General features: G+C 41.5%; 1 protein-coding gene across 1 annotated transcript in view; it reads right to left on the bottom strand.

Moving 5' to 3' along the window:
• Positions 1-23,069, bottom strand: part of DCX (doublecortin) — a 135,474-nt gene extending 112,405 nt beyond the window's left edge. Inside the window, exons 1-3 of the mRNA XM_007466313.1 lie at positions 22,885-23,069; positions 22,167-22,552; positions 13,111-13,451 (exon numbers count right to left, since the gene is read on the bottom strand). Coding sequence (XP_007466375.1) covers positions 13,111-13,451; positions 22,167-22,552; positions 22,885-23,069 — 912 coding nt within the window. The remainder of the gene's footprint in view (positions 1-13,110; positions 13,452-22,166; positions 22,553-22,884) is intronic.
• Between the last annotated feature and the right edge of the window lie 1,167 nt (positions 23,070-24,236).

Consider the following 24,236-nt stretch of genomic DNA (forward strand, 5'->3'; position numbering starts at 1 on the left):
CACTTCAGACCTCGGGACACATACAGACTGAAAATGAGGGGATGGAAAAAGATATTCCATGCAAATGGAAATCAAAAGAGCTGGCTTAGCATTTCTCATATCAGAAAAAGTAGACTTTAAAATAAAGACTATTACAAGAGACAAAGAAGGACACTACATAATATAATGATCAAGGGATCAATCCAAGAAGAAGATATAACAATTGTAAATACTTATGCACCCAAAATAGGAGCACCTCAGTACATAAGGCAAATGCTAACAGCCATAAAAGGGGAAATCGACAGTAACACAATCATAGTAGGGGACTTTAACACTGCTCTTTCACCAATGGGCAGATCATCCAAATGAAAATAAATAAGGAAACACAAGCTTTAAATGATACATTAAACAAGGTGGACTTAATTGATATTTATAGGGCATTCCATCCAAAAACAACAGAGTACACTTTCTTCTCAACTGCTCATGGAACATTCTCCAGGATAGATCATACCTTGGGTCACAAATCAAGCCTTGGTAAATTTAAGAAATTTGAAATTGTATCAATTATCTTTTCTGACCACAACGCTATGAGACTAGATATCAATTACAGGAAAAAATCTGTAAAAAATACAAACACATGGAGGATACACAATACACTACTAAACAACCAAGAGAGCACTGAAGAAATCAAAGAGGAAAGCAAAAAATACCTAGAAACAAACGACAATGAAAACATGACAACCCAAAACCTATGGGATGCAGCAAAAGCAGTTCTAAAAGGGAAGTTTATAGCAATACAATCCTACCTCAAGAAACAAGAAACATCTCAAATAAACAACCTAACCTTACACCTAAAGCAATTAGAAACAGAAGTACAAAACAACCCCAAAGTTAGCAGAAGGAAAGAAATCATAAAGCTCAGATCAGAAATAAATGAAAAAGAAATGAAGGAAACAATAGCTAAGATCAATACAACTAAAAGCTGGTTCTTTGAGAAGATAAATAAAATTGATAAACCATTAGCCGGACTCATCAAGTACAAAAGGGGGAAGACTCAAATCAACAGAATTAGAAATGAAAAGGAGAAATAACAACAGACACTGCAGAAATACAAAGGATCATGAGAGATTACTATAAGCAACTCTATGCCAATATAATGGACAACCTGGAGAAAATGGACACATTCTTAGAAAAGCACAATCTCGTGAGACTGAATCAGGAAGAAATAGAAAATATAAACAGACCAATCACAAGCACTGAAATTGAAACTGTGATTAAAAATTTTCCAACAAACAAAAGTCCAGGACCACATGGTTTCACAGGCGAATTCTATCAAACAGTTAGGGAAGAGCTAACACCTATCCTTCTCAAACTCTTCCAAAATATAGCAAAGGGAGGAACACTCCCAAACTCATTCTGCAAGGCCACCAGCACCCTAATAACAAAACCAGACAACGAAGTCACACAAAAAGAAAACTACAGACCAATATCACTGATGAACATAGGTGCAAATATCCTCAACAAAATACTAGCAAACAGAATCCAACAGCACATTAGAAGTATCATACACCATGATCAAGTGAGGTTTATTCCAGGAATGCACGGATTCTGCAATATACACAAATCAATCAATGTGATACACCATATTAACAAATTGAAGGAAAAAAACCATATGATCATCTCAAAAGATGCATAAAGAGCTTTTGACAAAATTCAACACGCATTTATGATAAAAACTCCCCGGAAAGTACGCATAGAAGGGACTTACCTCAACATAATAAAGGCCATATATGACAAACCCACAGCCAACATCATTCTCAATGGTGAAAAACTGAAACCCTTTCCACTAGGATCAGGCACAAGACAAGGCTGCCCATTCTCACCACTGTTATTCAACATGGTTTTGGAAGTTTTAGCCACAGTAATCAGAGAAGAAAAATATAAAAGGAATACAAATCGAAAAGAAGTAAAGCTGTCACTGTTTGCAGATGACATGATACTATACATAGAGAGCCCTAAAGATGCTACCGGAAAACTACTAGAGCTAATCAACGAATTTGGTAAAGTAGCAGGATACAAATTTAATGCACAGAAATCCCTTGCATTCCTATTATGCTAATGATGAAAAATCTGAAAGAGAAATTAAGAAAACACTCCCCTTTACCATTGCAACAAAAAGAATAAAATACCTATGAATAAACCTACCTAAGGAGACAAAAGACGTGTATGCAGAAAACTATTAAGATACTGATGAAAGAAATTAAAGATGATACAAATAGATGGAGAGATATACCATGTTCTTGGATTGGAAGAATCAACATTGTGAAAATGACTATACCACCCAAAGCAATCTACAGATTCAATGCAATCCCTATCAAACTACCACTGGTATTTTTCACAGAACTAGAACAAAAAATTTCACAATGTGTACGGAAACACAAAAGACCCCAAATCGCCAAAGTAGTCCTGAGAAAGAAAAACAGAGCTGGAGGAATCAGGCTCCCTGACTTCAGAATACACTACAAGGCTACAGTAATCAAGACAGTGTGGTACTGGCACAAAAACAGAAATATAGATCAATGGAACAGGATAGAAAGCCCAGAGATAAACCCACACACATACGGTCACTTTATCTTTGATAAAGGAGGCAAGACCACACAATGGAGAAAAGGCAGCCTCTTCAATAAGTGGTGCTAGAAAAATGGACAGCTACATGTAAAAGAAAGAAAGTAGAACACTCCCTAACACCATACACAAAAATAAACTCAAAATGGATTAAGAACCTAAATGTAAGGCCAGACACTAGAAAACTCTCAGAGGAAAACATAGGCAGAACACTCTGACATAAATCACAGCAAGATCCTTTTTGACCCACCTCCTAGAGAAATGGAAATGAAAACAAAAATAAACTAATGGGACCTAATGAAACTTAAAAGCTTTTGCACAGCAAAAGAAACCATAAACAAGATGAAAAGACAACCCTCAGAATGGGAGAAAATATTTGTAAATGAAGCAACTGACAAAGGATTCATCTCCAAAATATACGAGCAGCTCATGCAGCTCAGTGTCAAAAAAACAAACAACCCAATCCAAAAATGGGCAGATGACTTAAATAAGACATTTCTCCAAAGAAGATATACAGATTGCCAACAAACACATGAAAGGATGCTCAACATCACTAATCATTAGAGAAATGCAAATCAAAACTACAATGAGGTATCACCTCACACCAGTCAGAATGGCCATCATCAAAAAATCTACAAACAGTAAATGCTGGAGAGGGTGTGCAGATAAGGGAATCTTCTTGCACTGCTGGTGGGAACGTAAATTGATACAGCCACTATGGAGAACAGTATGGAGGCTCCTTAAAAAACCAGAAATAGAACTACCGTATGACCCAGCAATCCCACTACTGGGCATATACCCTGAGAAAACCATAATTCAAAAAGAGTCATGTACCCCAATGTTCACTGCAGCTCTATTTACAATAGCCAGGACACGGAAGCAACCTAAGTGTCCATCAATAGATGAATGGATAAAGAAGATGTGGCACAGATATACAATGGAATATTACTCAGCCATAAAAAGAAAAGAAATTGAGTTAATTGTCGTGAGGTGGATGGAACTAGAGACTGTCATACAGAGTGAAGTAAGTCAGAAAGAGAAAAACAAATACCGTATGCTAACACATATATATGGAATCTAAAATTTAAAAAACTGGTTCTGAAGAACCTATGGGCAGCACAGGAAGAAAGATGTAGACATACAGAATGGACATGAGGACAGGGGAAGGGGAAGAGTAAGCTGGGACAAAGTGAGAGAGTGGCATGGACACAGATACACTACCAAATGTAAAACAGATAGCTAGTGGGAAGCAGCCCCATGGCACAGGGAGATCAACTCGGTGCTTTGTGTCCACCTAGAGCCTTGGGATAGGGAGGGTGGGAGGGAGACGCAAGAGGGCGGAGATATGGGGATATATGCTTATGTATAGCTGATTCACTTTCTTATACAGCAGAAACTAACACACCGTTGTAAAGAAATTATAGTCCAATAAAGATGTTTAAAAAAATATGTGCAGGGCTTCCCTTGTGGCGCAGTGGTTGAGAGTCCACCTCCCGATGCGGGGGACACGGGTTTGTGCCTCGGTCTGGGAGGATCCCACGTGCCGCGGAGCGGCTGGGCCCGTGAGCCATGGCCGCTGAGCCTGCGTGTCCGGAGCCTGTGCTCCGCAACGGGAGAGGCCACAACAGTGAGAGGCCCGCGTACTGCAAAAAAAAAAAAAAAAAAAAAAAAAGTCTACACAAAAACTTACACATATGTTCTTAGCAGCATTAGTAATAATAGTCAAAAGATGGAAACAACTCAAATGTCCATCAACCAATGAATGGATAAATAAAATGTGGTATATCCATATAATGGAATGTTATTCATCCATAGAAAGGAATGAAATCCAAATACATGCTACAACATGGATGAGCCTTGAAACATTACGCTAAGTGAAAGAAACCAGTCACAAAAGACTATATATTGTGTGATTCATCTGCATAAAATGCCCAGAAAAGGCAAATCTATTGATTCAGAAAGTAGGTTAGTGGTTGCTTAGGGCTATGGGAAATAGCAGGTAGAAGAGTGGTAGCTAAAAGGTATAGGATTTCTTTTAGAGATGATGAAATGTTTAAAAATTGACTATGGCAATGGCTGCACATATCTATGAATACACTAAAAAATCATTGAATTATATACTTTGAATGGGTGAAGTATATGGTATGTGAATTATATCTCAATTAAGCTTTTACCAAAAAAAAGTAATCCAAGCAATTCTTGGCATCTCCTTACTCCTCTGCCCCAATCCTGCTTAACACTACGCTGAAGGGATAGGACATGGAAACAAGCAAGTTTGGATGGGTCTGGGGTGAGAACATCACGAGTCTAGATCAAGGGGGGCACCGCCAAGGAACTTTTCACTTCTCTTGAGCCCTCTAGTTTTTTCCTACTTAGTGAGGCTTAGCCAACCTCACTCTTGTAGCTTTGGATTGAGTCACTGTTCCAGAGTACCTGTATAGGAGAAACTTCTGTGCCATTAGTTCACATCCACAGTTCTTGGAAGTTCTAGAAAACTTCAGAGAATTTGGCTGCTAACTTTTGATGCCAAGGTACTCGCTGGATATACGGGCCACTGCTATTTCTAACTCTCAGATTAAAATCAAAAAATTAAAAACCTGTCTTATCTTTTCAACAAATGGTGCTGGAAAAATCAGATATACATTTGCAAAAAAAGGAAGGAAGGAAGGAGGGAGGGAGGAAGGGAGGGGGGAGAGAGGGAAGGAAGGAAGAAAGAAAGAGAAAGGAACGAAGGAAGAAAAGTAAAACCTTGACCGTTATCTCATACCATACACAAAAATTAATAAATTGGATTTTACCAAAATGAAAAAAAATTGCTCTTGAAAAATTAAGACAGCCATTAAAAAGATGGAAACACATAATACAGACTGGGAGAAAATATTTGCAAATTACGTATGTGATAAAAGACTTGTATCCAGAATATATAAAGAACTCTTATAACTCAATAATAAGAAGACAATTCAATTTTTTAAACAGCAAAGATCTAAATAGACAGTTTAACAAAGAAGATACACAAATATCCAATAAGCATGTGAAAATACATTTGATATCATTAGTTATTAGGGACATGCAAATTAAAAAAAACACAATGAGATACCATTTTATACCCACTAGAATGACTCTGATAAAAAGATAGACAATAACAAGTGTTGGCAAGATGTGAAGAAACTGAAATCCTCATACATTGCTAGTAGGGATGTAAAATGGTGCAGCCATTTTAGAAAATAGTTTGGCAGTTTCTTAAAATGTAAACATATACATACTATGTAACCCAGCAATACTATTCTTAGGTATTTACCCAAGATAAATGAAGACATACGTCCACATAAAAATCTGAACATGAATGTTCATAGCAGCTTTATTCATAATAGCCAAAAGGTTGAAACAACCCAACTGTCCATCAAATTATGAATAAATAAATAAAATGTGGTATATCCATACAATGTAATATTATTCAGCCATAAAGAGGAATGAAGTTGTGCTATGCTACAACATGATGAACCTTGAAAACATGCTAAATAAAGAAGTCAGCCACAATAGATCACATATGGCATGATTCCATTCATTAAAATTCCAGAATGAGAAAATCTGTAGAGACAGAAAGTAGATAAGTGATTGCCTAGCAATGGGGGGGGGGCTGGGGGATTGGAGCATGATGTCTAAAGGGTGCAGAGTTTCTTTTCGTGGTGATGAAAATTTTCTAAAATTGATCCTGGTGATGGATACACAACTCTGTGAACATACTAAAAGCCATTGGATTGTACACAAAATGGGTGAATTGTATGGTATGGGGGTTATATCTCAATGAAGCTATTTTTAAAACTATATTTGGAGACAACACATCTTCTTCCACTTTGAGGGAATGGCAATAATGAGAAAGATGAAAGTAAAGAACTAAGAACAAGAGGCCAGTTACTTCAATGGTTGCTAATGGAACAGCCTGCATCCCTGGATCAGTCCCCACTTAATGATCCTCCTCAGTTTACTCAAGAAATAGCTCTGAAGCTAACCTCTCCCATTGTCAATAATTCTTTTCAGCACTGAAAATAGCACCACTATGTTGAAGACACCTTAATAATGGCACTGTTAAATGCTTGACAGTTAGCAGGCTGGCTTTCATCTTGCTTTGTTTTGTGATTCCTCCACCCTCTGCTTCTCATATCATCCACAGTGGAAAGAAAAGGAGGTCAAATCAAAATTACAAGTTTGAAAATATTCTTTGGTCATGGCATCACAGGTGTCAAGAAAGATCTGAATATAAGAACTGTGCAAATACCTTTAGGGACCATCCTAGAAAACAACATATCCAGCAAGGTGATTACAATATCAGTTTGGAGATCCTAGGAGCATAGAGAGATGGAGGGCATTGAGAAGAGTAGCCGCTTAGTGAAAAATATCTAAACAGAAGCAACACTGTAAGATGAATACTCTGTTAACATGGAGCCAGAAGTACTCTTATAGGTCATGTACTTATCTCAAAAACTGAGCTCCAGAGAAGAGATGTGATTGGCCCCCATAACACACAGCTAGTGGAGAACACAGTGAAGGTGAGAACTCAGGTCTTTGAATCCCAGTTTAGGGCTCTTTCCATATGCTAATGTTGGATATTGATAGACTAGTCAGTGTGGGAGACTGGAATACTGTGCCAAAGCTTTTGATTGAAAGGACCAAGCCCCAGCTCAATCACTGCTCAGAGCCAAGAGCATCTCATCAAGAATAAAACTCCGGGCTTCCCTGGTGGCGCAGTGCTTGAGAGTCCACCTGCCGATGCAGGGGACGCGGGTTCGTGCCCCAGTCCAGGAAGATCCCACATGCCGCGGAGCAGCTGGGCCCGTGAGCCATGGCCACTGGGCCTGCGCGTCTGGAGCCTGTGCTCCGCAACGGCAGAGGCCACAACAGTGAGAGGCCCGCGTACCGCAAAAAGAAAAAAAAAAAAAAGAATAAAACTCTAAGATGATAAATTACTGAAGAAATAACCAATCACCAGGCTACACTTGATCTTTTCTTTCCAGAAGAGCAACAGTATATTCGATGTTTGGCCACTTCCATCTTTTTTCTTTTTTCGGCCGTGCTGTGTGGCTTGCAGGATCTTAATTCCCCGATCGGGGATCAAACCCAGGCCACCGCAGTGAAAGCATCGAGTCCTAACCGCTGGACCACCAGCAAATTCCCTTAAGCCTTCTTTTAAAGCATAAAATCTACCTCAGTGTGAGACGTCTTGAAGTCTATATTACAGATAGCAAGGTAGTTTGCAAACTATCTCCTTTCAAAGAGCCCAGCCTGGCTTCCCTTCTTTGCTCTTTTCTACTTCAAGTTCAAGCCAATTGTCTCAAATCCTGTCTCCAGGAATCAAATCTGTGGAAGGTTGAGGAGGGGAAACTTTTGGTAATGCAAACATTACCTTTCCAGCCTTGGTTTTCTCAAGCGAAGGTCAATGATAAATGGCCTCCCTTTTTGGGGCATAATTTATGTCCACGTGGCCTTTTCGACTGAGCCCAAGGTTGACTAACAGGACACAACACTAGGAGGAGAGAGGGGTTGGCTCTGGGAGACCTGTAGGCCAGGGAGTATAAGTAAGACTAGATGTGGCTGAAGGGGGCAGAGGTGGGGGGCATGGAGAAATACTGGCTACACAAGCAAAATAAAGTCACATCCACCTTGGGAAATGCACTCAACATTTCCAAGGTTAGATCCAACTTGTCTTCCTGTGCTTTCTGCAATTACCTTTGTGCTTCCAGCACCCAGTTATTTAGTATAGCAAGATGGAAGGGGCAAGTCTTTCCTGGAATACTTAGCAGCAGTTCAAACATCCTTCATGCTCTCATTTTCCTATTCTACCATCTTCTGGTTCAAAACATTTCTTAAAACTCCTGTTCTAGCTTCCAAGGCTATGGGTAATCTTGGAATCAGCTTAAACCTCTTTTCTGTTATTCTGAGACCTAAAATTCCTGGTTCAAGTAGTTAGTACTAGAAAGATATAGACAGAAACACAAAATAAATTCATCCAATTGAAGACTGGCCCAACAAAGCTAACACAAATCCTAAAGGCCATACTTATCCCTTAGGCAGGGATCTTGAGGCAACAGTGAATCTCTGCACAGAACCTGAATATGGGCAAAACCGAGAATAGAGATGCCAATAAGTATAGCATGAAAATGGATGGTGTGAGGACCAGCTGTAGCCCTGTGTAAGACGCCAAAAAGCTAAAAGTCTGTTATTAAAGCTCTGCATCGCTAACAAACAGAAGCACCATGCCCTGTGCTTTACAGAAATGAATTTAAGGCTAGGTCATGTATCTACTGAGCCACTACTACCAAGTGAACCAGAAATTTGGGTTCCAGTTTTTAGGCATCCATTACATTTAAGCATAAAGGTCCATATGTGACTTGATTATAGAAATTAATAGTTGGCTAATTTTGTCAACACACTTCAATCACTCCAGCTGCCAAGAAATCAAAAGAACTTCACCTGAGAGTGAACTAATATGCATCATCATCCAACTCTTCATCGTGTTTTCCCTGACCTCCTAGAAATCCACTACAGCCCGTGGGAGTAGCCAGAGCCCTACTAACTACTCCCTATTCCATTAGCAATTTTTTATTGAGGTGAGGAATAAACTGGGACCTCATCCTACTAGTGATGGTTAGCTTCCCTGCCTACACAGACCACAAATATCTCTGAGGAGACTGGTCTTCTATACTGACAAAACATAAGCCCTGAAAAGATCAAAGGCTCCAAAAGCACATCCAAACAAAATAAAAAGAAAAAGAGATGAGAGCCACGTCCACAGATTTCTTATCAATCAGCATAAGCCAATCAGTCAAATGGTACACATGAGAACAGAAGCAACAATAAATCTGGTATAATCAACTGGGCTGTTTTAACTGATCATTATTTAAACAATGGGGGAGAAAACTACTTGATTTGGTCTGTTTGGGATCCAGTTAGAGCAAGACTGAAACCAAGTGATGGCCTTGACTTCATGATAAAAACGTTCCATAACAAACAGCCTTGACCATACTTTGTCCTTTCTGCCTGGTGCCACATTTAGCCAAAGACAGACATGGAATCTCATCCAAGCAAGTCCGAGCCATTGCAACACATGTGCCTTCAGCCTGCACAGAGGAAGATCATATTCCCAAGTAGTAAGAATACCCACCAGCAATCAAAGTGACTGACAGGTGTTAACATTAGGGCTGTCATCACTAGAACTGGGAGATGGGCTGGGCTCCAAAATTTTGAATTTGGCACCAAATTTCAGTATACTCAGCACCTATTTTGTAATTAGTAGGTTTTGTCCTCGCACCCCCCAATTTTGTTATTTAATGTCCTTGCTGTAACCACACAACAATGTTTGACTTGTGGGTTACCCCATGCATACCAGTGAGGTTAGAGTAGTTAGCTCCTAATCATTCAGCATATTCTGTAAACAGCATTTCCTAGTGTGCTCCTAGAGAGTGTGTGTATGTATGCGTGTGTGCGTGTATCTGTGTATTCCATATGTTTGTGGTTAAATAAGATTGGGAAATCCCAGGTGTAAATTAAATGGGTTTCCTTTCTGCAGGACTTCTCAGAACATTTAATGTGCCAATGAGCAATGTGAATCTCTAAGAAAGGCATATAATTTGAAGCATTTCACAACTTTATTTGACCACAAAACCCTTTTATGAAGAGCTCCTGGGGGTGGGGAGATGGGAACAGTTCTCAGAATACACTTCGGGAAAAACTGCTTTCAAAGTCTGCTCTCAGTGACTTCCAAGCGAGAACAGATCGGAGCTGCCCGGGTGGAATATGCACTCCTTTGGAAGCCCCCCTATGTCTTCTGACAGACCTAAGGACAGTGTCTTAGACATTGAAAACAGAAGGCTTCTCAGAACATATCAGAACAGCTACCTGGGCCATGTGAGAATCTCCTTATGTCAACAAACATTTATAGAGCATCCATCATGAATCAGGAGCTGAGCATTAAAAAACAAACAAACAAAAAGGTTAAGATTACTTTAACTTTGCATGGTGGAGACAGAGAAGTTTTCAGAAATAACATGATATTTGAGGTAGGGCTTAAAAGATGACCCCCGGGGTCAGGGTAGGCAGGTGGAGACATTTTAAAGAGAAGGAATATGGGCTTCCCTGGTGGCGCAGTGGTTGGGAATCCGCCTGCCGATGCAGGGGACACGGCTTCGTGCCCCGGTCCGGGAAGATCCCACATGCCGCGGAGCGGCTGGGCCCGTGAGCCATGGCCGCTGAGCCTGCGCGTCCGGAGCCTGTGCTCCACAAACGGGAGAGGCCACAACAGTGAGAGGCCCGCGTACCACAAAAAAAAAAAAAGAAGGAACAGTATGTGCAGAGGCACTGATGCCTGCTCCCTTGCGCACTCCTCCCTGACGTGTCTGTACACACACCATATCATACTCTGGCATTTCCTAACGTGTTCCCCAAAGAAATGGGAACCAATGCTTGAAAGGAGTTGGAAAGCTTGCTGTAGGATGAAAATCCACCCATCACTGGACTGGAGCTTGTTTACCTAAGAGGCGGAGGTGTCCCTTTATTTATCATTAGGAACAATCACAGAATGCTGAGGTATGGTACATCCCACAAAATGCTGGAAATTTGTGATAAGAATGATGAAGGTAAAGTAGGGGGAAGAGTGCTAACATTTATTAATATATATGTAAATTGTCTGGCAATTTACATATTTTATCTCAATGATGAATTGTATGCATACGTATTTACATTGCGTGTTTTGATTTACAGAGTGCTTTCATATCCGTGATTTCATTTGATCTTCATGAGAATCCTGTGAGCATGGGTAGGGCAGGTGTGATTAGCCCCTTCGTACAGAGAAGTGTGAGCCTCAGGACAGTTACATGGTTAGCCCAACGTCACAGAGTAAGTGGCGATGTCCAGATTAGAAACTAAGTCTTCTAAATCCCAGTCTTACATCCTTGATTTGTATTTTCTCCTGTACTTCTCCAAGAGGCTGAAGGTACAGGGAAGCAGAGTTATACCTAATGTTAGAAAAATCTTTCTAAAAATCACAGCTGCTCAACAGTGAAATAGGCTGTTTTATGAAACTGAAATGATTGTAGAGTATATCCTTGCCATAGGAGGGAGATTAAATGTCATGGCTTCTAGAGTTAGGGTCACCCTCAACTCTAAGATCCACTGATCATAAAATTCCTAGACCCTGCTTCTCCGAGGTGAGGTTTATGATGATTAATCCTGTTCCTGGACAGCTCCTGTTCATCATACACTTGGTCCTCAAAAAGAGATACTCTTAGATGCTTAGGAGTTAGAACTTTTCCCATCGTAGATAAACCCATTGCTGTGGTGCAACAAACACAGATCACATACAACCAGTACCTCCAGGTTTCTCTCAGATCACAAAATGGTGGCAAACAAATAGAAGCCACACGTTTATCCAAATTACCACGTATATGAGTTTGCATTTTCCCAGAAACTTAAAATCTTGTAGCACACAGTATATAACAGAAATTATGGGAGGAGGCACAGTTCTGCATTTGAACACTCATCATCCTGATATGGTGAATCTATTTTTTTTAAAGAATCTATATAGTTGTTCAAACACCAAAGGTATTTTAAGAGGTAGAAAGTATGGACTGATAATAATCCACACTTGTCTTATCTGATGAGGGACCAGGATTCTCGTTACAGCCAAAGAAACCAGCCACTGTTCCAATTCCCTTGGAACATTTTTTGTCATATATTTACAGCTCCCTGTGCTCAAGAGAATGGTGCATCTGTCTGATGGAGACGCCTGGCTGCATTCTTTCCCAGATATTAATATAGGTGGCACTTTAGTAGCATAACCAATGACATGAAGAACCTGATTTGGAGAGAAACAGATGGCACCATCTTTCTTGGGCTAATTTTAGGATCCTGAAATAGTCCCTTTCCACACAAACCATCAGTGGAACCAGATTAAGACAGCTATGTCACATGGAAAAGGGAGAGAGAAAAAATGTGGTCTAGTGTGAGGCAAAGACAACGAACCAGAAACCTCAGTGCTTTCTCCTTCATATTCTCCTGTCATAGAATATGAGGGTCACTTCCACCTCTTTTCATCAGAATGGATGCTGAATACCAATGTAAGAGTATCTAAGAAGAAATGAGTGGGCAAATCTCATTTCAAGTCACATACATTGAACAATCCAGGTTGCATCATGCACTAGCTCAATTCATACTCCAAGGAGTTTGTAGGACCTAGGCTCCAACACATCTTTTCTTAGCAGATAAGGAAGCTTATAAGTGACCATTCTACCTGGTAAGTCAGAAACAGATTGAATTTCAAAGCCTCACATTCCTGGTCCATTGCTTTGTCTGCAGAAAAGACCTTTCTCCTAAATGAGACATAATATATCAGGTAGGGATGATGAGAGGTGGAGGAAGAGTCTCCCAACCAGAAATGATGTCCGAGGTGTAAGATGGTCAGCCAAGGATTTAGAACAAATGAGAAGAGGTATAATCTGGAGAAAATGCACCTACCTGTTTTCCATCCAGAGTGTAGAGTTTTTTGACAACCCCGGTCTCTAGTTTGATGGCTTCAGTGATATCAGTGAGGACTTGCTCAAAAGAGTGGGCTGTCTTCTTGTTCAGAAGCACGCGCACAGCCTTCCGAGGCTTCACCCCACTGCGGATGATGGTCACCAGCTTGGGGCGCACAAAGTCCTTGTTCTCTCTGGCCTGGGCACTGTTGCTGCTAGCCAGGGACTGAGGGGCTTTCATATTAGCAGATGTCTTCACATTGACAGACCAGTTGGGATTGACATTCTTGGTGTACTCCACCTTTTTAAAGAAGTTGTCTGAGGAGCAAACATAGCTTTCCCCTAAGGGAAGAAATAAGTGGTGATTAGTTTAACAGCAGGTATATGGACTATTCTAACCAAACTTATACAAACTGACCTTGAAGTAGGACTTCTGGAAAAATGGTGATAATAACAAACTTCATGTGCAATTCCTAATTAGGCCCTCTAACAACTGGGCTCATTCAAATTCAAGAGCAAGTAATTGGCAAAATATTCTTCATCATAATGACATACTTAGTTGAAAAAAATCCTGTAAAGCTAAGGGTCCCAAGGATAATGAACATACGTAAGTATAATCTAACAAGTGGGGTTCTCAAGCTTGATATGATTTCATTTGAATTGAAATGTTTACATTAACTCCTAGGATGTGTGTTAATGTCTAGGGGCATTACTAGAGCGTTTTTAACATGTCTCTATTTCTTAATGTTCCTGTCCTATTTCTGGACTCACAGCCCTATTTGTTATATTATGAACTGAAGAGAACTTTCAAAATCAATACCTTTTTATTCCAAGTCAAAGTAACCTTGTGTATTGGGCATACAGTGCAAACTTGCCAAGAAGCCCGACTGTACTTTGTACAGAGTACATGGCAAAGCAGTAGAATACTAAAATGTGAAATGTGTGTGTGTGGTGAATGTATGTATGTGTGTATCATTGTGTCTTTTACCCCCATACCCAGGTGGAGAAACTATCTAAATAACAACCTGTAGACACACACACACACACACACACACACACACAACTATTCCTTGTGTCTGCAAGTCTAGCTCTTGCTTGAGAAATGCTCTCCCCTGTTCCCACCACCCACCCCTCATCTTGCCATCTTCCTGAATGCCACACACTACCTCGGTGTATTCAGGGCCATCTTCACCAGTGCTCACCCTTGGCTGCCACAAGTAATGAGGTGGAGATGTGAGAATACACCATACAGTCTGATTTATGGATTGGAGGGATCTAGTGTAATTTTCACATTTACCATGGGCTAGAGGAAATGACTAGTACAGCGGAAGAAATGCAGGGGCCAGAGGCAAGAGGAGGGGATTAGACACCTGGGACTAGAAGCTGGAGAAAAGAGGAAGAGAGGCTCAGCCTGGGGGAGAGACTATTGGAAAAGGATGAATTTTTTGAGTGAAACACATTAGCCTCAAGGTATACAGAAGTTCATCCAGAGGTTGAGATGCAGAAAACCAGTGTGACTGAATCAGGCTTAACTCATCAGTAATAACGCTAAATCGATCAATCAATCAATCAACCCGAGACCATGCTAAGAAAGCATTAAACACAATTATAATTTGATGGCTCCTCTTCCTTTGGTCTCAGCAGGAGAACCGAGCAGAGACATTCACAAACGCCGGGCTGATGATTCACTCCCTGTGCAAATATTGATTGCTTTGCTGTAGCACCAAAGCCTTTAAGTCGTGTTAATTGATGAATTTCTCAGCGCTCAGAGAAGATTCAGTGAGATTCTGTAGGGCACCTTTGAGGACATTTATATGTGTGTGTGGAGCGGGAAGGTAAGTGGCTTGTAACGTGTGCAAAGTGGCTTCCAACACTGCTCTGAGTCCCAGATGCTGCTAGTGTTCTGTCTTGACAAGGGGACCAAGGCATGGTTTGTAGATGAGCACAGGCCCTCACTCCTGCACCTGGTGCATGCATGCACAGCCAGAATGGGGCAATCAAAGACCGCAGCCTAAAGAAACCCTAATTTCTCTGGCTGCCACTGGCTAACCCAATCCTACACAAGTGATTAGAGGATGTGGTCTTTAATTTTTGACTTAAAGGATGAAGGGACCCTTTCAATTCCCCCCATATATTCACAGCCAGTATTCCCCATACCCTAGAAATGGCACTCTACCAGATGCACGGGCACCTTCCAAGAGGTCACTGCCACTGAGTCAGATGTTTTCCGCAATTTGTCATGTACTTTGAAACTGTCAGACAACTGGTGGTGTGCAAATGTATGAGGCTATATATTTATGATTTCACTCATCCACAGTCTCCTCTGGAGAGTCAGCTGTGCAGCCCTATTAGGACTCTGGACTTTTTTTGCTCCCATCTCTTAAACCTCTTAAGCCTCTGAACTATGAGTATGATTAACCACCCCCCATGAAAATGAACATGATGGCAGACAGCTACAGTATCATATGGCACCCAAGAACTTGTCAGAGGGCCCAGCTCTCAGCCAAATCTATGTTGAACACTTTCCAACAGTACATTTTAGTCTCTCCACTCTCTTTCCTTTTGGCCCCAATATGAAGTAATGGAAAAAGAGCAGCTGATGTGATGTCAGTCACAATGGGGTTCCCCAATATTTCCTAGTTGTGTGCCCTTGGGCAGACTAACCTCCCTTGGCTTCAGTTATTTGTCTGCAAAGTGGGGATGATGATAACAATACCTACCTCTTAAGGTTGTTCTGAGGCTCAGAGCAGGTGATGCATGATATGCAGGGCTGAGCCCAGAGTCTGCTACATAGTAAGCACTTGACAAATGCCAGCTATCATTATTATTAAGGCCCTAATCTGAAGGAATAGAGAGAGAACAAGAAAAAGAGCTAAGAGGGAAAGGAGGAAGAAAGGGTGGAGAGAAAGGAGATGAAAAGAGGAAGAGTAGAAGCTGAAGGAAAGAAAAGCAGCAGCAGCAAGGGCAACCATCTTGGAACTGAGCTATAATCATTATATAACATGAGCACTGCCCGGGACCCAGGCTTCAAAGATCATATTTCCTGCTGGTTGAAAGGAGGCCTCCGGTTGCGTCAAAGGCCAAATGTGGTAGCTTCATGGATAACACCTAGCAAAGCCACTTGCTGCCTCTGCTGGTGCACACTGAGGGCAGAATATCTTTTAAAACTATCTTTTTTTAGAGCAGCTCTAGGTTCACAGCAAAATTAAGGGGAAGGTACAGAGATTTTCCATATGCTCCCTGCTCCCACACATGCCTCCCCCGTTATCTGTATCCCCTACCAGAGGGCAGGATGTTTGTGGTGGTTGAGGGGGAGTCAGATAGACCTGGATTTAAAACCCAGCCAGGCATTTACAAGCTGTATGACATCAGGCAAATCATTTAATCTCTGAGTCTCAGCTTTTCTGTCTACAAATTGAAGCTATTGCACTAGGTGACATCTAAGGCCCTTCCAGCTCTTAAGGTCTATAAGAAGGAATTTTCTTCTCTTTTCCATCTCAAACAGGCTCTAGGCGATAAAGTTGTTATGATACTTACATGTTAAAGAAAAGAAATAGGTGCCCACCACTGAGGACTCTCCCCTTGTACTACTGGAAAGACATCAAATGTGCTGCTTCTCTCGACCAAAGCTTCCTAGTTCTGATTTTGCAAGTGTCTGCAACGTGTGCTGCCAGAGCTCGGTGCTTTCCTGCACGTCCAGCTGCCTGGCACTTGGAGCTGGGCGAGGTGTGTTGCACATTTACACAGCTGAGTTCCCGTCCTGCCACAGCTTCCAGGGGCCATTTCCCACTCATTAGAAGCCTAGAAGGAAAGCTGGCTTCAGAGCCAAGCAAGGTGACAATTTGCTGGAATCGACAATCTGCTTTAGGGCGAGGGGGTAAGGAAATGAAGTCATGGAAGCACAGCTGAAAGGGCAGGAAGGGAACAAGCTATGGGCTCAAGATGATCTAATGTCTACCTCCTTTCACTTTCAGGAAAGCTCCATTTTCAAAAACATTAAACATGTTTATAGCTGCTCAGTGCAAAAGCACTTCTGCCTGGGCTTTCTCTTCTTTTCCTGGGCTTTCTCCCTCAAGAAGGAAAATATTAAATGGTGGTTTATTGTATTATCAGGTCTATTAGTGATGTATCACTCTCCCAGGTATCTTAAAATCCTCCTCTTTGGCAGTGTGCTTGCTTTAGTAGTTAGAGGATAAATTAGTGAGAAAGTGGTTTCATCTCATTGGAACAAATGGGCTATGGCAAAGAAAGTGGATCATAGCTGGTGTCACCATACAGATCTTCCAACAAGACTGTCACAATTGTAAATATTCTGTCCCATGGTCTGCATAATAATGCTCAAAAGGACACCCCTAAGATTGATCTGGGTACTTACATACAAGGAAGTGGGGAAGGAATTAGACAGTACATGAAGGAAGAATAATTCTCCAATGAAAGACTAAACAAGACAAAACGAAAAGTCACTGGTGGATTTCATTCACTGACCCACTGGGAATATAGCTAATACGTATATGGCCACATTCTGTCTGGCTTCACGAAGACTGTTCGTGTACCCAAGGAGCTGTGGGAAAGTTGACATCAATAACCTGACTTTGGCCCAAAATGGTCCCCTTAATACTTTCAGTATCTAGCAGCAGACAGTAGACTAGAGGCATTAGACAAAGGAATGCCACAAGGCCAGAGAGATTATTAACCAATTGCTTTCTATTTCATTTTATTTTAGGCTAAATACTTAATAATGTGGCCATTTGGAAACATAGTATGTTCTATGCTCCATTATTCCTTTAAGATCTACAAATCAAAAAACAAAAACAGGGCTTCCCTGGTGGCGCAGTGGTTGAAAGTCCGCCTGCCGATGCAGGGGACACGGATTCGTGCCCCGGTCTGGGAAGATCCCACATGCAGCGGAGCGGCTGGGCCCATGAGCCACGGCCGCTGAGCCTGCGCGTCCGGAGCCTGTGCTCCACAACGGGAGAGGCCCCAACAGTGAGAGGCCTGCGTACCGCAAAACAAAAACAAAAACAAAAACAAAGGTTTAGGTATTGCTAGGAATTCCCACCATCGTACATAGCTGAAGGGGACCGTCAAGATCACTTAATCTAGTAGTTCCCAACTTTAAGTGCTCATAAGACTCACCTGCGGAAATCTGTGAAAACAGACTCTGGAGCACTAGCCCTGAAAATTCTGAGTCAACAAATCCGGGGTGTGGCCCAGGAATTGATATTTTTCTAAAGCTCTAAAAGATTCTGAAAGGCAGCCAGGTTTGGGAGCCACTGGCTATTCCAACCCTTCACTAGCATCATCATTTTTTTTTTTATTGGAGTATAATTGCTATACAATGTTGTATGAGTTTCTGCTGTACAATGAAGCGAATCAGCTATATGTATACCTATATCCCCTCCCTCTTGGACCTCCTTCCCACCCACCCCCATCCCACCCATCTACGTCGTCACAGAGCACCAAGCTGAGCTTCCTGTGCTTTATAGCATGTTCCCACTAGCTATCTATTTTACGCATGGTAGTGTATATATGTCATTCCTAATCTCCTCATTTGTCCCACCCTCCCCTTCCCCACCCTCCGTGTCCACATGTCCGTTCTCTACGTCTATGTCTCTATTCCTGCCCTGCAAATAGGTTCATCTGTACCATTTTTCTTATTACTATTTTTTTTTTACATCATGAACAATAATAGTCCCTTGTAGCTATAGTTTTACCTTGTCAATGTGTTTCCATATTTATCATCTAATTTTATCCTCACAATCACTCTAATAGATAAAGAAGGCAGGTATTACTAGTCTCATTTTACAGATAAGAATATTACAATAGATATACAAAATGTGGTCTATACATACAATGAAATATTATTCCTCAAAAAAAAAAGGAATGAAGTGTTGATACATGGTATAGCATGGACAAACCTTGGAAACATTTTGTAAGTGAAAGAAGCCAGTCACAAAAGACCATATAGTGTATGATTCAGTTTACATAAAATGTCCAGAATAGGCAAATCTGTAGAGACACAAGGTAGATAAGTTGTCACCTAGAGCTGGAGAGAATACGGGAAATGGGCAGTGACAGCTAATTGGCACAGGGTTTCTTTTTGGGGTGATGGAAATGGTATAAAATTAGATTATGGTCTCACCACTTGTAAATTTTTTAAAAGTCATTGAACTGTACACTTTCATTGAACTGTACACTTAAGTTGGTGAATTTTACAGTATGCAAGTTATACCTTAATAAAGTTGTTTTTTTTACATTGCTTTAAAAAGAGAGAACATTAGTCACAGTGATGATAAGGACAAACTTATAGTCATGTAGCTTAACCAGCTATAAACTAGGATGACTCAAATAGTACCAGCCACCCTTTATTGAATGCTATCATGTGCCAGGCAGAATACTAAACACTTCGTATCCATTGTTTTATTTAATCCTCAAAGAAGTTATTCCCACTTTACAGATGAACAACTGAGGCTCAGGGAGTCTAAATGGTTTCCCCCGAGTTCACACAAGCTAGCAGGTGGCAGAACTGGGATTTGAACCAAATCGGATTCCAAAGATTTCTTTTCCTATTATAATCTTCTGCCTCTAAGATGAGAACCCAATGCCTCTGACTCTTCACCCAGGGATCTTTCCAAACTTTTTCAATTTGAAGTCTCTTGGGAAGCAACATGTATGAATTACTATTTTAAAATCTTTCTTTTAACCTCTTCCAAAGGTGAAAAAAGGACTTCTGTCCTCCATTCCTACAGTTGCAAAGGACAAAAACTAGGAGAGAAAAAGCCCCTTTTTCTTTATCCTCTTCATATCTGTACCTTTTCCCATCTGGCTCTGTGGTAGTGGGATATTGGTCACATTTCTCAATGCTGCCCCAGAGATACCCCAGAATTTCCTTGACTGAATGGGCCATACTCAGGACTGAAAGGGCACTGAGGGCCACTGCAGTTTGTGGTTGTATGTGACTTACGGATAAATGCAACTGAGCCTTATTTACATTCTGCATAGTCCAGAAATTCACCAGGAAGTACTACTACTGCACCCGGAAGTGGTAGGTAAGAGGAGTCCAATCTAGCAGGACTCAAAAGGATCAAGAGAAAAGGAAGCTGCAGTCTTCAAAATTGTATTTATTACCTATATTGAGCTAAGATTACCACAACACACACCCCAATACACACACACACACACACACACACACACACACACACAGAAATCCAGGGAGGAAAATCAATATCAAGGGCTAGTCCTTGAGCAAGACATGTTAAAAAATGGATTTGGGGGAGTGCGCAATCTGTGCATGACACCACTCTTATATCAGACACAAGAACATTCTAATCCTTGCTCCAAATACAATGTCACTTGATTCAGAATTCTGCCCGAGCATATATCGTGGTCTTTAAAAGATCGCAGCTAGTGGAAATGAGGACATACTGGGTGATTCAGGGTGCTTTGTTTATGAAAATTCTTACAGAGAAACCCCTCCAGTTTGACTGAGATGTGGATTTTCCAGTGACAAAAGACACACACCCTATCGATTACGCTGTTGGACAGCTCCCTCAGCCTAGCTTCAAGTCCTTCAAGTTTGCCCTGACTCTCCTTTAAGATATTTGCTAGGATGGCCAATCCTTCAATGTTCAGAAGAAGCCTAGGATTAACCTCCACCTGGCCATCCAGCACCTGATCAAATAATCTAAGCCTCCTCAGCATTGTTTCTCAAGGTCAGCTTGAAGAAAAACCTCAGACTTGAATCCCGAGAGCCAGATCCAGTAGCCATATGGACACTGTCTTATAAGTAACTAGCCCCAAATCACTCAACCTGACTTGAGAAACAGCAGCTACTTGCGAGAATGTGGTCTTGCACAAGGGAAGCCCTCATGCTCCTTTGTCTAGAAACACAAGAAATCTAGAAGCAGTGAAGCAGAGGCGGGGCACTCCCATCCATACCAAGTCCTTTAATGTGCTGTTTCTCCTTCCTTGCCGGCTGTTTCAGAGAGATCTGCCTGTTCTAAACTCATCTTTGCTTGGGGGAATGGAAAGAATGAGGAGGGAGGGCTGGAGCGTGGGAAGAGGTTTTGGGGGGAACATTTTCATTATCACCACTCCTGAGTGCTATCCTTTAAAGTATTGTCAGGTTAAACTGATCACATATATTACACACATTAAAAGGTGGGGTAGGGAGGCATCCTCAAAATACTTGATTTGATAAAGTAAAACATTAAGACCATGTCCCAAGGTCTATTTTTCTAAATGATCACAAAAAAGACTTCATGGCTGGGCAAGTTTTGGTAAGAGCTGGGATTTTCCCTATGTTTGAGTTGGGTACACAGGTTGTCAGGATTCTCAGCAATCTTGTCATAAAATTCGATTGCAAAACCAAAATCTGACAAGGATTTAAACAGATTTAGGTACAGTGAGTCAGTTCCTATTCTAATAGGGATAGTCTTCATTAAAATACCAGACATACCTACAGCTTTTTTTGGTATTTCTCTCAATGACCTCAGCCTTAGGGACACACCCTGAAGTGGGCTTTTTAGAAGCAACAGCTGAGCAGTGACCACTTACCTAAAAGTATAATCCTCTGTGAATACATCCAGGAAGTCCAGTTTTTAGGATGCATATTTCCATGAGTTGCAATTCACAAAGAGTCTCTCAGCAGTTCAAAGGATATTAGCATATAATATTTTCTCTCTGTTAACCCAACCAATCTTCCTTCCTCATTTTATACCCCTAATGATTTTATGGTCTGCCTCAATAGTGCTATTTAGAGTTAACTATGAACACATTCTAGAGTAAATGACACAATTCAGATTTTTCTTTGTATACCCTGGGAGATAAACACAATGCATTATCATCACCAGCCACACTTCAACGCCAGCCGAAACTGAAGACCATGAAGGGTAATGGCTAATGATTCTGTCAATGCCTATAGAATTAGAAGTCTAAGCAGCAACCTTATGATTTTACAAACACATTTCCCAATTTCTTTTAATAAAATCCAAGAAATGTACCCATAACTAACGATGCCACCTCCCACTAAGGGCCACCACCCACTCCTTGAATTACCTTCCTCCAGTTCATCCATGCTTCCGATTTTCCTGGATCCATCAATGGTGTAAATGTAACGCACTCCCTGAGGCAGGTTGATGTTGTCAGACAGAGATCGTGTCAGGTCAGCCAGCAAGGCGTCGAAGCTGCGAAAACGGTCAGAGGACACAGCGTACACAATCCCCTTGAAGTAGCGGTCCCCATTGCGGTAGAAACGTACCTTCTTGGCTTTCTTCTCGTTGCTCAGTGCCTGCAAGGTTCGGGTTCGGTAGAAGCTACAATGGGCGCTGTGAGTGGGGCTAGGCAGCCCATTCATCCGTGAGCCTCTCATGTTCCTGGATGTCTTATCTCTTTCATCAAAATGTCCAAAATCAAGTTCCATATTTTGGTGGAACCTCAGAGACCTGAGTGTTGGAGAAAAGGGTGGGGATGAAAAGAAGCAAAGAAAAAGGGGTGAGGAGGAAAAAAAAAAAAAGAAAGGAATTCAAATATTAGCCAGATCCAGATCTGCAATCTGCTGCTTGTGAAAAGAACTGGTTGAAAAAAGCCCGTGACCCATCTGCTGCTTGCCCCTGACCTGCAGGAATATTGATTTTAATAGAAAAGAAGGAGGGGCTGGAGGGGTGCTGCTGGCTGTGGGCATTGGGGTGAGAGATGGGGAGGGAGGCACTTCTGGCACTGTTCCAAACACAGGAGAGGGAGGGATTTTGAAATAGCTTAAAATCCTGGGACTTCCTGACACTGGCTCCTATCAAATTGTAACTTCTGGCTAAATACATTAAAACTGGCATCTGTTTCCTCACACATGCCCACATGACTAACGCTTGTAAATGAATCCATAGCCTGACAAAATCCCCCTTGAAGGGAACAGAAGGACCTAGCCAAGGTTAGCATCTCTAGCTCAGGAAGCAATCTTTGCATCTTAGTAAAATGACTATGAAGGGGAGTGTTTTAATTTTATCCCAAACCCTCTTTCCTACTCTAATGTGTGCATCCCCTCCCCCCAGAATAAACTGGAATTCTCCTTTAAAGGGACGGCCTCTAGGGAATAGCTAGAGTCTTTGTGCTATTCATCAAACCCCTTCCCCACCAAGCTGGTGCAGCTATCCGAGATTCATAAGTAAGCTGAAAAAAAAAAGGGATTAGAAAAATCAGCTATTTAATGAGTTATTAGTTCTGCTTTACTCCTGGTATCCGCCCCCCCCTTCTTTATGTGCTCTACCCACCCCCACCAATGATGCAGCCCCACCTCTTAATGGAATCATTTAATTGTTGAAAAATTCCCAAATGAATCCTTTAACAGCATATGGGACCTTTAGAAGCAAGCACACCTTTCATTGTTCTGGGCTTCTACCCTGAATGAAGGGGCATTTTTCCCTCACAGCAGGCAATTCACCCCAAATTTGTCTATTGCCCAGGTGTGTTAGCTGAGGCAAAAGATGGTCATCTGTCAGATTTGCTTTCCCCCTTTCTGCTGGAAGGAAGGAAGGAAGGAAGGAAGGAAGGAAGGAAGGAAGGAAGGAAGAAAGAAAGAAAGAAAGAAAGAAAGAAAGAAGAAAGAAAGAAAGAAAGAAAGAAAATCACAATATGAAACCAAATACAACAGAAGCCCCAAACGCTAGCAAAGGTAGTGACAGCCTAGGAACCAAACTATTAACATGCATCGCACAGATGGGGATAAAAGGACTCACAAAGCAAGCAGGGCTCAGCTGCTACACACTGCCACATTGAGATATTTGCAAGGGACCAGGAAGACAGGAGATAAAGGAAGACTGGTGCCTAGCAGGTTTGCCAGGCTCGTTCCCTCTATTCTCCCAATGTCACCATGACCTGTGCTGAGCTCAGCATTGTCTCTGTCAGACAACCTGCAGTGTAAGAGACCCCACCTCCTCAAGACAAGTAGCAAGCATTTCCCCAGGCGTAAGAGCAACGCTTGGCTTTGCTGGGGTGCTATTATTCTAAAATCAACATCACAGTGAAAACAAAGGAACATCAAACTCACTTTTCTAAAGGAAAATCCCAGGTAGAGGCTTAGGAAAAAATCTGATAGAAAAAGGCCAAAAAAAAAAAAAAATAGAGGGGGGGGAT

This window comes from Lipotes vexillifer, unplaced genomic scaffold, assembly GCF_000442215.2.
Source record: "Lipotes vexillifer unplaced genomic scaffold, Lipotes_vexillifer_v1.1 scaffold298, whole genome shotgun sequence".
NCBI lineage: Eukaryota > Metazoa > Chordata > Mammalia > Artiodactyla > Lipotidae > Lipotes > Lipotes vexillifer.